A 15,470-nucleotide genomic window follows, 5' to 3' on the forward strand; every position below is an offset into this window, starting at 1 on the left:
ACGACAGAGACCCCCACAGAGACCCCCACAGAGACCCCCACAGAGACCCCCACAGAGTCACCCACACAGAGTCACCCACAGATTCACCCACACAGAGTCACCCACACAGAGACACCCACAGAGTCACCCACAGAGTCACCCACACAGAGTCACCCACAGAGACACCCACACAGAGTCACCCACACAGAGACACCCACACAGAGTCACCCACAGAGTCACGCACAGAGACCCTCACAGAGTCACCCACAGAGTCACCCTCACAGAGTCACCCACAGAGACACCCACACAGAGTCACCCACACAGTCACCCACAGAGACACCCACGCAGAGTCACCCATACAGAGTCACCCAGAGAGTAACCTACACAGAGACCCTCAGAGTCACCCACACAGAGTCACCCACACAGAGACACCCACACAGAGTCACCCACACAGTCACCCACACAGAGTCCCCCACAGAGACACCCACGGAGACACCCACACAGAGTCACCCACACAGAGTCACCCACACAGAGTCACCCACACAGAGACACCCACACAGAGTCACCCACACAGAGACACCCACACAGAGTCACCCACACAGAGTCACCCACACAGAGTTACCAACACAGAATCACCCACAGAGTCACCCACACAGAGACACCCACACAGAGTCATCCACACAGAGAAACCCACACAGAGTCACCCACACAGAGTCACCCACACAAAATCACCCACACAGAAACACCCACACAGAGACCCTCACAGAGTCACCCACAGAGTCACCCACACAGAGTCACCCACAGAGTCACCCACACAGAGTCACCCACACATAGTCACCCACACAGAGTCACCCACACAGACTCACGCACAGAGAAACCCACACAGAGTCAATCACAGAGTCACCCACACAGAGTCACCCACGCAGAGCCACCCACGCAGAGTCACACCCACAGAGTCACCCACACAGAGTCCCCCACACAGAGTCACCCAAACTGAGTCACCCACACTGAGTCACCCACACAGAGTCACCCACACAGAGTCACCCACAGCGTCACCCACACAGAGACACCCACACATAGACACCCACACAGAGTCATCCACAGAGACACCCACACAGAGTCACCCACACAGAGTCACCCACACAGAGTCACCCACACAGAGTCACCCACACAGAGTCACCCACACAGAGTCACCCACACAGACTCACGCACAGAGAAACCCACACAGAGTCAATCACAGAGTCACCCACACAGAGTCACCCACACAGAGCCACCCACGCAGAGTCACACCCACAGAATCACCCACACAGAGTCCCCCACACAGAGTCACCCAAACTGAGTCACCCACACTGAGTCACCCACACAGAGTCACCCACACAGAGTCACCCACAGCGTCACCCACACAGAGACACCCACACATAGACACCCACACAGAGTCATCCACAGAGACACCCACACAGAGTCACCCACACAGAGTCACCCACACAGAGTCACCCACCGAGTCACCCACACAGAGTCACAACAACAACAACAACAACCGCCATTCGCCACTAAGTGGCGGTGACGTCACCACGACGCTTGTGCCAGGCTATGTGCACCCTGAGGCCACGTGAAGTGTCGAACGCCCGCTGGCAGGAGGTCACGGGGCAGACCCAGGTGCCACGGGTCGACTGACTGAGATGACTGGCAGATGCACCACCTGTGCCCCCTACTGTGCCAACCTGCTGTGCTTTAGCCACCCGGCGCTCCGCTCGCTGTTGTGAGCGTCGCTCCTCCGCCCTCCGTTGTTGTTGGAGGGCGACTGCCTCCAACTGCCCAGTAGCATCCTTCACGAGCCTCCTCCACAGAGGCCGATCTTGACACCGCTGGTACCAGTCATCGGCAAGTCCACTCAGCTCCACGTCCTCCTGTACCACATCACTCCATCTCTTCTCTAGCCCGTGCCGCGCCCGCTTAGCCCCCTCAATCCGGCCAAACAAAAGCTGTTTCGGCATGCGGTGGCTGGGCATGCGGGCTACATGACCCAGCCAACGCAGCCTTGCCTGCCGGAGGAGCTCACCGATGGGACCCTGCCCAGATCTTTCAAAGATTTGTGAGCACCTCACACAATCCAGTCTGGTTAAACCCAGGATGGATCGTAGGCAGGCCAGCCTAAATGTTTCTAACCGGCGAAGATGTTCCATTAGGGGGGTCCACGTTTCGCAAGCGTAGAGAAGGGAGGGAATGACCGTGGCCGAGAAGACCTGAAGCTTAGTGCGGAGCGACAGACCAGGTAGCTTCCACACAGCGTTACGCAACCGATGAAAAGATATTGCCGCTCGACTGATTCGGAGTGAGACCTCTGCTGTTAAACTGGAGCCAGTCATAAGCACACTGCCCAGGTATGGGAAACTCTCCACTCTCTCCACAACTGCCCCATCACCGATTGGGAGTTGCGGGGGTGGAGTGTCCGATGGTACAAAATACCCAGGCAGGTGCTTAGTTTTGGTGGGGCTGATGGTAAGGCCCCACCCCTTAGTGGCACGCTCCAGTCTCAGCAGCAGCGTCTCCAACTCCTCCTCTGACTGAGCAGCTATTACCAAGTCATCAGCATACATAACGTGGTTGAGCAATAGGGAGCCATCCCTTGACCGCACCCGGGCATCGATTAGCCTCCCATTATATCTGTACCATATGGAGATTCCCCCGGTACAGCTATTGAAGGCTTCACGAACTACGTGGTCAAAATAGATGTTAAATAATGTGGGAGCCAGAGGACATCCCTGTCGCACCCCAAGGTGTACAGGGAATGGCTCTGACTCCCGGCCACGTAGTTTTACCCGGGCCCGCTCACCATCATGAAGGTCCTTAATGATCGTGAGCAGAGGGTCAGGTACTCCAAAAGCACGAAGAACGACCCAGAGCCCAGGCCTACTGATGGTATCATAGGCCTTGACCAGGTCAATAAAGCAGAGATGTAGGTCTTGTTGGAATTCCCTACACCTCTGCTGTAGCAGACGGACAGAAAATATGGCATCTGTGCAGGACCGCCCTTTCCTGAAACCGCATTGGGGCTCCGCAAGCCTCTCCTCAGCGTGCCTGGCAAGGCGATGCTGAATAATCCTTGCCAGGACCTTTCCCGGCACACTGAGGAGTGAGATGCCCCTGTAGTTGTTACAGTCTGTGCGGTCCCCCTTCTTAAAAAGGGGGACCACCAGGGCATCCTTCCAATCCTGCGGAACCCGTCCAGTGGTCCAGACTGTTGTTATGATGTCATATAGGGCAGTCTGTGCACAAACGCCACCCTCCCTCAGCATTTCGCTTGGGAGATCATCTCTGCCCGCTGCCTTTCCTGGTCTCAGACTCCGGATCGCCTTCAATACTTCCTCAGCAGATGGCACCTCAGCCAGCCACTCACAGGGGGTGACTTCATCCAATATTTGAGGCACCGCAGCCTCAGCAGGGTCATCCTCACTTTGTGCCACGATGTTTTCCTGGCTGAGGGATTTTCCCTCCCCCAGGACCTCACAGAAATGCTCAGCAAATCTGCGAACCTGTTCCTGGGGGTCGGAAATTGGATCACCGTTTTTTCCCCTAATGATGGTAATAGGTGTGGCGCTGCAGGTTACTTTTTTGATGGAGTTAAATAGAGATTTGTGATCACGGGCCACTGAGGCAGACTCCATCTCCTCAGCAACCCGCGACCACCACCCATCCTTGCAGCGCCTCACGGCTCTCCGAACCTCCGAGCGAAGGCTGCGGTAAGCCTCCTCATTCTCTGACGTGGGATTCTGTAGCCGATGACAGTGGGCCTGTCGCTTTTTCTCAACCATCGTGAACAACTCCTCTGTCATCCAGGGTGTCTGGGGAGGTCTGGACCGCGTACCCAAAGCAGCCATTGCAGCTGCATGAGTCACAGTCCTAAACCTCGCCCATTTACCCTCGACATCAGGAGGAGTCGGGGACGATGCCAATCCCAGCCGCAAGCGATGATGAAATTCTCGCTTGCAACTTTCATCAGATAACTGAGACCAGGCCACTTTAGGTTGGAATGGGGTCCTGGGTGTACACCCACCACCGGAGTGGAAGAATGGCAGGCGCATCTTACAGATGACTAGTCGATGGTCAGAGGGCAGATCAGCTCCACGGTAGGTCCTGGTGTCAAGGACATGGGCTCGCATTCGCTGGTCCGTCACTATGTAGTCCAGCAGATGTTCTTGCTTGGACCCGGCATGCATCCATGATGTTGTGTGGATGCGCCGATGCCGGAACAGCGTGTTGGTAATTACAAGCCCATGGGCTGCACAAAAATCTAGCAGCCTCCTACCGTTGTTATTGAGCTGATCTGGCCCATGCCCTCCAATTACTCCAGACCAGGTGCCAGTATCATGACCAACTCGGGCATTGAAGTCACCCAACATGATGACTCTATCCCGAGGGGCCACTTTAGCCAGCACCTGTGACAGGAGGTCATAGAAGGCATCTGACTCATCGGCTTTGCCTGCATCCCTCCACGGATGTTCATCTTCGGTGGGGGCATAAGTAACCACGACCACCATTCCTCGCCTCCGGTTGATGGGAAGGCGAGCCCAAAGTAGCCTGGGGCTTACAGCTTCCCACACCTCACCGCCACGCTCCCACGCCCCCTTCATTCTTTTGTTCAAAAGAAAACCCACACCCTGTTGTTTGGCAGTCTGCTGCCCCGAGTAGAGGACTGTCCACCCCTCATGGTGGCAGGAGCCAGAGCCGGTCCACCGGACCTCCTGAATGCCGCATAGATCCAGGCGGTACCGGTCCAGCTCCCGACAGAGGAGTGGCAGCCTCTCCTCCGCAGTGAGCGTTCGAACATTCCACGTGGCCAACCGTAGTGGCTTTTCGTTGTTTCTGGAGTAGCCCCGAGGGTAGGTATTCAATCTCCTGGCTCCGCCAATTGGGGTTTGGCCAGGAGACGTCATAGACGCCTGGCCCCCCGGGGCCTCCGGCACAAGCTTAGTTGTTACATATTTCAGTTTAATTCGTAGTTTCGTGGTAATTAATTGAAGGTGGAGGGGTTACCAGCCCCTCGCACCCGTCCAGAGCCCCCGTTTAGCCCCTGTGGTGGACACATATGCCATGAGGGGAGGAGCCAATCAAAATTGGATCTCCCCCCACAGCGCTGTCCACGACAGAGTTGCCCGTCCGGCACCGCGAGGAGGTAGGGGGTTGTTTTGCCGGACCCCCACAGAGTCACCCACACAGAGTCACCCACACAGAGTCACCCACACAGAGTCACCCACACAGAGTCACCCACACAGACTCACGCACAGAGAAACCCACACAGAGTCAATCACAGAGTCACCCACACAGAGTCACCCACACAGAGCCACCCACGCAGAGTCACACCCACAGAGTCACCCACACAGAGTCCCCCACACAGAGTCACCCAAACTGAGTCACCCACACTGAGTCACCCACACAGAGTCACCCACACAGAGTCACCCACAGCGTCACCCACACAGAGACACCCACACATAGACACCCACACAGAGTCATCCACAGAGACACCCACACAGAGTCACCCACACAGAGTCACCCACACAGAGTCACCCACCGAGTCACCCACACAGAGTCACCCACACAGAGTCACCCACACAGAGTCACCCACACAGAGACCCCCACAGAGACCCCCACACAGACCCCCACAGAGACCCCCACAGAGACCACCACAGAGACCCCCACAGAGTCACCCACACAGAGTCACCCACACAGAGTCACCCACAGAGTCACCCACACAGAGTCACCCACACAGAGACACCCACAGAGTCACCCACAGAGTCACCCACACAGAGTCACCCACAGAGACACCCACACAGAGACACCCACCCAGAGTCACCCACAGAGTCACGCACAGAGACCCTCACAGAGTCACCCACAGAGTCACCCTCACAGAGTCACCCACAGAGACACCCACACAGAGTCACCCACACAGTCACCCACAGAGACACCCACGCAGAGTCACCCATACAGAGTCACCCAGAGAGTAACCTACACAGAGACCCTCAGAGTCACCCACACAGAGTCACCCACACAGAGACACCCACACAGAGTCACCCACACAGTCACCCACACAGAGTCCCCCACAGAGACACCCACAGAGACACCCACACAGAGTCACCCACACAGAGTCACCCACACAGAGTCACCCACACAGAGACACCCACACAGAGTCACCCACACAGAGTCACCCACACAGAGTCACCCACACAGAGTTACCCACACAGAATCACCCACAGAGTCACCCACACAGAGACACCCACACAGAGTCATCCACACAGAGAAACCCACACAGAGTCACCCACACAGAGTCACCTACACAAAATCACCCACACAGAAACACCCACACAGAGACCCTCACAGAGTCACCCACAGAGTCACCCACACAGAGTCACCCACAGAGTCACCCACACAGAGTCACCCACACATAGTCACCCACACAGAGTCACCCACACAGAGTCACCCACACAGACTCACGCACAGAGAAACCCACACAGAGTCAATCACAGAGTCACCCACACAGAGTCACCCACACAGAGCCACGCACGCAGAGTCACACCCACAGAGTCACCCACACAGAGTCCCCCACACAGAGTCACCCAAACTGAGTCACCCACACAGAGTCACCCACACAGAGTCACCCACAGCGTCACCCACACAGAGACACCCACACATAGACACCCACACAGAGTCATCCACAGAGACACCCACACAGAGTCACCCACACAGAGTCACCCACACAGAGTTACCCACACAGAGTCACCCACACAGAGTCACCCACACAGAGTCACCCACACAGAGTCACCCACACAGACTCACGCACAGAGAAACCCACACAGAGTCAATCACAGAGTCACCCACACAGAGTCACCCACACAGAGCCACCCACGCAGAGTCACACCCACAGAGTCACCCACACAGAGTCCCCCACACAGAGTCACCCAAACTGAGTCACCCACACTGAGTCACCCACACAGAGTCACCCACACAGAGTCACCCACAGCGTCACCCACACAGAGACACCCACACATAGACACCCACACAGAGTCATCCACAGAGACACCCACACAGAGTCACCCACACAGAGTCACCCACACAGAGTCACCCACCGAGTCACCCACCGAGTCACCCACACAGAGTCACCCACACAGAGTCACCCACACAGAGTCACCCACACAGACTCACGCACAGAGAAACCCACACAGAGTCAATCACAGAGTCACCCACACAGAGCCACCCACGCAAAGTAACACCCACAGAGTCACCCACACAGAGTCCCCCACACAGAGTCACCCAAACTGAGTCACCCACACTGAGTCACCCACACAGAGTCACCCACACAGAGTCACCCACAGCGTCACCCACACAGAGACACCCACACATAGACACCCACACAGAGTCATCCACAGAGACACCCACACAGAGTCACCCACACAGAGTCACCCACACAGAGTCACCCACCGAGTCACCCACACAGATTCACCCACACAGAGTCACCCACACAGAGTCACCCACACAGAGTCACCCACACAGAGACCCCCACAGAGACCCCCACACAGACCCCCACAGAGACCCCCACAGAGACCCCCACAGAGACCCCCACAGAGTCACCCACACAGAGTCACCCACACAGAGTCACCCACAGAGTCACCCACACAGAGTCACCCACACAGAGTCACCCACAGCGTCACCCACACAGAGACACCCACACATAGACACCCACACAGAGTCATCCACAGAGACACCCACACAGAGTCACCCACACAGAGTCACCCACCGAGTCACCCACACAGAGTCACCCACACAGAGTCACCCACACAGAGTCACCCACACAGAGTCACCCACACAGAGACCCCCACAGAGACCCCCACACAGACCCCCACAGAGACCCCCACAGAGACCCCCACAGAGTCACCCACACAGAGTCACCCACACAGAGTCACCCACACAGACACCCACACAGAGTCACCCACACAGAGTCACCCACACAGAGTCACCAACACAAAGTCACCCCCACAGAATCACCCAGACAGAGTCACCCAGACAGAGTCACCCAGACAGAGACACCCACACACAGTCACCCACATAGTCACCCAAACAGAGACACCCACAGAGTTACCCACACAGAGTCACCCACACAGAGACACCCACAGAGTCACCCACACAGAGTCCCCCACACAGAGCCACCCACAGAGTCACCCACACAGAGACACCCACACAAAGTCACCCACAGTGTCACCTACACAGAGTGACCCACAGAGACACCCACACAGAGTCACCCAAACAGAGACACCCACACAGAGAGTCACCCACACAGAGTCACCCACACAGAGTCACCCACACAGAGTCACCCACAGAGTCACCCACACAGAGTCACCCACACAGAGTCACCCACACAAAATCACCCACAGAAACACCCACACAGAGACCCTCACAGAGTCACCCACAGAGTCACCCACACAGTCACCCACAGAGACCCCCACACATAGTCACCCACACAGAGACACCCACACAGAATCACCCACGCAGAGTCACGCACAGAGACACCCACACAGAGTCACCCACAGAGTAACCTACACAGAGACCTTCACAGAGTCACCCACACAAAGTCACCCACACAGAGTCACCCACACAGAGATACCCACACAGAGTCACCCACAGAGTCACCCACAGAGTCACCCACACAGTCACCCACAGAGACACCCACACAGAGTCACCCAGACAGAGTCACCCAGACAGAGTCACCCACACAGAGTCACACACACAGAGTCACCCACACAGAGACACACACACAGTCACCCACAGAGACACCCACACAGAGACACCCACACAGAGACACACACACAGAGTCACACACACGGAGACACCCACCCAGAGTCACCCACACAGAGACACACACACAGAGTCACCCACACAGAGACACCCACCCAGAATCACCCACACAGAGTCACCCACAGAGTCACCCACAGTCACCCACACAGTGTCACCCACACAGAGTCACCCACACAGAGTCACCCACAGAGTCACCCACAGAGTCACCCACAGAGTCACCCACAGAGTCACCCACACAGAGTCACCCACACAGACGCACCCACACAGAGTCACCGTTGATTTGGTGGCCTTCCCCCTCCCGCTGCCCAGCTCCTCGACACTGGTCCGTCAGAGGACGGAGCTGGAGGTGGCCAAGGAGCTGCAGGGCAGGGACAGCGATGAGCGCTACGGAGTCATCCGGGTCCTGGACACGTTCGAATTCCGTGGCCACAATTGCCTCGTCGTCGAGCTCTTGAAGTACGTGAACCTTCCCACCCCCCCCCCCCCACCACCCACGTGCGTGTCCATTGCTCCGTTTGATAGTTGATTTATTTCGGAATTAATATTTATTTAATATTTGATCAAGCAACTAGATTGATCGCTTTATCACATTTATTAATTGAGTTTTACATGCAGGGCTTTTGCGACCAATACAATCCATAATAGAGGTATTTTTGGGTTAGATCGCTTAAAATTATAAATGTTGTGTCGTTTAACCCGCCACCACCCGACACAGCCAACTAGTAAGGGTTGTCACACACTAGCGCTGTACACACTACAGCACTAGTGTGTAGTGTATAGTAGTGTAGTGTATAGTGTAGTGTATAGTGTAGTATAATGGTACAGCACAACGGTGTGTTGGACAGCCAAGCCACAACATTTACGATCTCTGAGTATGACGTTTCGCCAGTAATTACAACCAGCTTCATCAGGCGACAGCCAGATTTTGTGGAGAATTCCACCTGTTCCGTTCCTTATAAAGAGGCACAGATGTGGTGACCACACTTCTGTGCGGTAAAGTTGGGCGGGGGATTAATTTTCTAATTTGTTCCCCAATAGCTTTATTTAATACCCGCCCCCCCTCCCCTGCCAAAACTAACCAAGTGGCACAGTCGGTTTGGGGTCCGGGTTGTGGGTCGCCCTGCGGACGTCATCGGAACGGGAAAGGGGTTTTAACGTCGTCGTCATCGTTGTTGTGCCAGGAAGAGCCTCTACGATGTCATGAGCAAAGGGAGCATCGGGCGAATCTACATGAGGCGGTTGAGGGAGTACACCAGGGCCATCCTCGACTTCCTGTTGTACGCCAAGGGGCGGGGCATCATCCACGGGGACATCAAGCCGGTGAGCGGAGCGGGCGCGGTGGTGGCGCCCTCTCATCGGGGCGCTCGGTTAGCTGGCGCGGAGGCAGCCCGGCCACTGTTGATCGCGGGGTCGATGCGGTGGCTCCGTCCATCTGGAGGGAGGTGGTGGCAGTGGTAGTGGGGTCACTTTACCTCCGGTGAAGACGATCCGGGACGAGGTGGACACTCGTACCGTAGAGGCAGGCCGGCCATGGTTGATCGCAGGGTCAATGCGCTGGCTCCGTCCTTCTACTGTGACTCTGCCACCTCCTCCTTCCAGATGGAGGAGGTAGCAGGAGATGTTAACTACCTCGCCAGGTATACAGGAGGTCGTGGGTTCGATCCCGACCCTGACGCCTGCTGTATGTTTGGAGTCTGCGTCTCTCTCTCCCCGTGGTGGTCACGTGGATTTTACTCCGGGTCCTCCGGTTTTTCCCTCCACGTTCAGAATCAACATCACCAAGCGTTTAGAGTATTTGACCGCTGCTTTAACATTTCCGCGTGATGATGATGATGATGATATCAGCCCACTTGGTTGAGCTATCGTTTGTGATGGCCAGGTCGCTTCTGACAAAACAGCTGCACAGCAGCACAGAGTGGGGCCTTACACCTAGTAAAGTAAAACATAGCTTAGTTTTAGTTTGGGTCTCTCTATGTCTGTGTGGGTCTCTATGAGTATGGGTCTCTCTAAGTCTGTGTGAGTCTCTATGAGTATGAGTCTCTCTAAGTCTGTGTGAGTCTCTATGAGTATGGGACTATTTCAGTCTTTATGGGTCTCTATGAGTATGGGGTTCTGTAGGTCTTTATGGGTCTCTATGAGTATGGGTCTCTGTTGGTCTGTGTAGGTCTCGATGAGAATGGGTCTCTGTTGGTCTGTGTAGGTCTCTATGAGAATGGGTCTCTATATCTGTGTGGGTCTTTATGAGTATGGGTCTCTGTGGGTGTGTATGGGTCTCTATGGGCCTGTTGAAACATGTGTTTAGAGTGTTTGGCTGCTGCTATAAATGTCCACGCAATGATGATGATGATGATGTTATTACGTGATGGCCAGGTCGTTTCTGATAGAATAGCTACACAGCAGCTCAGCGGGGCCTTACACCCTGGTAGTAACATAAAACAAATAGGTTTAGTAGTTTATTAAAACGACTTTGAACGAGTCTCAGGCACATAGCCCATGCCGAAAGTGGGAGGGGGGGGGGGGGCTGCCTGTGTGGGTGTAAATGCGTCACTTTGCGTGATCGACCCACTGCTGGCTGGGCACTCTTGCCGTAACCTCAGAGCGTGGAATTCCTTCTCTGTCTCTCCCCTTTGTCCAGGATAACATTCTGCTCACCGCGGCCGGCAAAGTCAGGGTCACCGACTTCGGGTGGAGCTCCTACCTGAAGCATAAAAGTGAGTGGCTTTGCGTGCGTGGAGTTTCTTTTTTCAGGGTTAGCTCGCGTCAACGTAAACGTTGCGTCGTCAAACCCGCCGCCATCTGACGCAGCCAGTAAGTGAGGTTCAGCGTCACGTAAACAGGATGCTCCAAATCGCCACTTGCACATCACTAGCCGGTGTGCTGGAGATGTAAATCCACTACGACGTTTACAATTCGAGCGATTACAGCTGAGCATCATCATCGGGCGGGTAGCCAGAGTACGTGGTCCAACCCAAAAACTCGCCTCCGCCGTGAAATATCGGTCGCAGAAGCCGACTAGGCATTTAACCGACCGAAAAAAGAAACCTGTTCAACCCACGTCGCTGTTGATGGAGGGGCTATTTTATATTCATCGTCGTTGTTGTTATTGTTGTTGTTGCTGTGCAGCCCAACACGTGTGCGGGACGTTGCCCTACATGGCCCCGGAGCTGCTGCTGGGCTACTATGTCACCGGTGCTGTGGACATGTGGGCCCTGGGCTGCACCGTGGCCGAGATGGCCACCCGCAAGTATCTCTTTGATTCACGGACCTTCACAAAACACCTGCCCTACTGCATCAAGGTACGGTCGGTGGGTGGGTACGGTGGGTATGGTGGGTGGGTATGGTGGGTGGGTACGGTGGGTATAGTGGGTGGGTGGGCGGGCAGGTCTCTATGTATATGGGTCTCTGTGGGTCTGCACAGAGACCCATACACATAGAGACCCATGCAGACCCACAGATACGAATACTCATAGAGTTTGATTCGTCTGGCGGCCACAAACAACCGGCGAGGAATATCTAACCTGGTCCTGGACCTCTCATAGGTCCACGCAGCCTCAAACGAGTACTTGGTGTAACGGTGTGTAGTAAACATTTCCACTGGGGGAGACAAAGGTGGCCGGGCGTGGTGCTGGGCACCCACCCCCTTGTGTGCCATTCCGGCCTTCAAAGGTGCTGCTCGCTGCTAACAGCACTTGGCCCAGCAATGAGATGAGGCTAATATAGGGAGGGGGGGATTGTTGTCTTTGTACACAGTGCCGGCCTTCATAAGTGCTGTTCGCGACTAACAGTGCTTGCCCTAGCAATGAGATGAGGCTAATAAGGAGAGGGAGGGATTGTTGTCTTTGTACACAGTGCCGGCCTTCATAGGTGCTGTGCGCGACTAACAGCACTTGCCCCAGCAATCAGATAAGGCTTAGACGTGGAAGGGGGGGAGGATTGTTGTCTTTGTACAAAGTGCTGGCCTTTATAGGTGCTGCTTGCGATGAATCAGCACTTGCCCCAGCAATGAGATGAGGCTAATATGGGGAAGGGGAGATTGTTGTATTTGTACGCAGTGCTGGCCTTCATAGGTGCTGCTCGCTACTAACAGCACTTGCCCTAGCAATGAGATGAGTCTAATAAGGAGAGGGAGGGATTGTTGTCTTTGTACACAGTGCCGGCCTCGACAGGCACTGCCTCCACCACTACTCACCGCTGACAGACGGCACTTGCCCTAATGGGCCCGCTGAGGCTACACCGGCTGTAACCCCTCCCCTCCTCCTTTTTTCTTTGTCCGAAACCGTGCGCAGATCCTGGGCATGCCCCCGAAAAAGATGGTGGACGAAGCACCTAACAAGACAACTTACTTTGGTGAGTCGAAGGCTCGGGCAGGCTGGCGCCAGCGACGTGACCCATTCCGTTTTGTTAGATGGGGGGGGTGGCAGTGAGGCTCTTATAGGGTTCTATTGGGGGGGGGGGGGGCTCTGATTATCCCGGAGGTGGGGGGTGGGGGTTGGGGATCTTTGTAACAGTCGTTAGGAAGCATAGGTGGGTGGGTGAGCGAGTGGGTGGGTAGGTGGGTGTGGAGGTGAGTGGGTCGGTGAGTGGGTGGGTGGGTTAGTGAGTGGGAGAGTGGGTATGTAGGTGGGTGAGTGGATATGTAGGTAGGTATGTGGGCGACTGGATAGGTAGGTGGGTAAGTGCATAGGTGGGTGGGTGAGTTGGTCGGTGTGAGCGTAGGTGGGTAAGTGGGCAGGTGAGTGAGTTGGTGGGTATGTAGGTCTATAGGTAGGTGGGTAGGTAAGTGGATGAGCGGGTATGTGGGCGACGTGGTGGTTGGTGACTCTGCGTGCGTCTCTCTGTTTCTGCAGACCCTGAGGGCCTCCCCTACAACCTGTCCAAGCAGGTGGCACCGGGAAGCCTCCCTCTGCACCGCGCTCTGCAAGGCCAACACCCTCAGCTGGTGGACTTCGTCAGACGTTGCCTGCAGTACGAACCACACTCACCCCTCGCTCACCCCCACTCATCCCCACACCACTCAACCCCACTCACTCACCCCCACTCACCACCCCATACCTGTCATCACCTTATCACTGCCCTACCTTACTACAGACACAACATTATTGGTCAACCCGTGACCCTTATAAATCTCAACGTTCATCCTGCAAAGTCCCATCACAAGGGACAAACAAACAAATATACACGAATTATTGTTGTTGCCCAGAATTGAAACGGCTGCACTCCGTACGGACCTGAAAACACAATTTCCCTGCACAAGAATACGGAATAAACCATACGGTTTGACAGCTCTGCCACCAACTCACCACCCACCACCACTCCCTCCCACCCTCTCCATCTCTCCCCCCACGCCACTATCTCCCCACTCTCCCCCCACCTCCCACCCTGTCAAATCATCTCACCATGCCGCTCTCACCACGTGTGTGTCTCCCCCCATCCCTCCCCTCCCTCCCCGTGCGTCTCCCAACAGATGGGATCCGAATCTCCGGATGACGCCTGAGCAGGCGCTGGCTCACAGCTGGCTCCAAACCACCACCACCACGACCACCCGGGACACTACCAGAAGGGCCACCCCCACCGTCAGCGAGGCCACCCCCACCAATGGCACCATCCGGGCCACCACCACCACCACCATCAGGGGCACCTCCACCGCCAGCGAGGCCACCACCAGCAGCAAGGCCACCCCCACTGCCAGCGAGGCCAACCCCACCACCACCACCATTCGGGCCACCACCACCACCACCACCACCATCCTGGCCACCACCACCAGCGAGGCCACCACCAGCAGCAAGGCCACCCCCACTGCCAGCGAGGCCAACCCCACCACCACCACCATTCGGGCCACCACCACCACCATCCTGGCCACCACCGCCAGCGAGGCCACCACCAGCAGCAAGGCCACCCCCACTGCCAGCGAGGCCAACCCCACCACCACCACCATCCGGGCCACCACCGTCACTCGGGCCACCACCACCAGCGAGGCCACCCCCACTGCCAGCGAGGCCACCCCCACAACCACCACCATCCGAGCCACCACCACCAGCTGGGCCGACACCACCAACTGGGCCACCATCACCATCAGCAGCAGCGGTGGCACCACTCCTGTGCAGGGATCTGCAGCTGCTGAGCCACGGTGAGCCTCTCTCTGTGTACCTCGCCTGGTACGCAGGAAGTCGTGAGTTCGATCCCGACCCTGATGAGATTTTAACCACCTCGCCTGATACGCAGGAGGTCCTGGGTTCAATCCGATCCTGATGAGACGTTAACTACTTCGCCTGGTACGCAGGACGTCGTGGGTTCGATCCCGACCCTGATGAGACGTCAACTACCTCGCCTGGTGCGCAGGAGGTCGTGGGTTCGATCCCGGCCCTGATGAGATGTTAACTACCTCGCCTGGTCTACAGGAGGTCGTGGGCTCGATCCCGACCCTGACGATGCCAGCTGCTGCTGTATATTTGCAGTCTGCGTTTCTGTCCCCGTGGTCACCGCGTGGATTCTTCTCAGGGTCCTCAGGATTTTCCCCTCCACGTTGAGAATCGGCGTCACGAACTTCGAGTATTTGACTGCCGCTATGAATGTCCACGCGATGAAGATGATGATGATGTTATCTGCCCACTTGATTCGGCTATCATTCGAGATGGCCAAGTCGTTTC

General features: G+C 56.1%; 1 protein-coding gene across 1 annotated transcript; it reads left to right on the forward strand.

The window, feature by feature from the left end:
• Positions 1–9,077: 9,077 nt before the first annotated feature.
• LOC116958610 (dual specificity tyrosine-phosphorylation-regulated kinase 2-like) lies at positions 9,078–14,954 on the forward strand. The gene is made up of 7 exons (XM_076064522.1): positions 9,078–9,279; positions 10,005–10,143; positions 11,459–11,534; positions 11,947–12,119; positions 13,110–13,170; positions 13,671–13,788; positions 14,288–14,954. The coding sequence occupies exons 2-7, from the start codon at positions 10,024–10,026 to the stop codon at positions 14,952–14,954; spliced, it is 1,215 nt and encodes a 404-aa protein (XP_075920637.1). The 5' UTR covers positions 9,078–9,279; positions 10,005–10,023.
• Positions 14,955–15,470: the final 516 nt, after the last annotated feature.

This window comes from Petromyzon marinus, unplaced genomic scaffold (genome assembly GCF_048934315.1).
Source record: "Petromyzon marinus isolate PM22_M1 ecotype Great Lakes invasive population unplaced genomic scaffold, UKy_Petmar_22M1.pri1.0 PM_Scaffold_50, whole genome shotgun sequence".
NCBI lineage: Eukaryota > Metazoa > Chordata > Hyperoartia > Petromyzontiformes > Petromyzontidae > Petromyzon > Petromyzon marinus.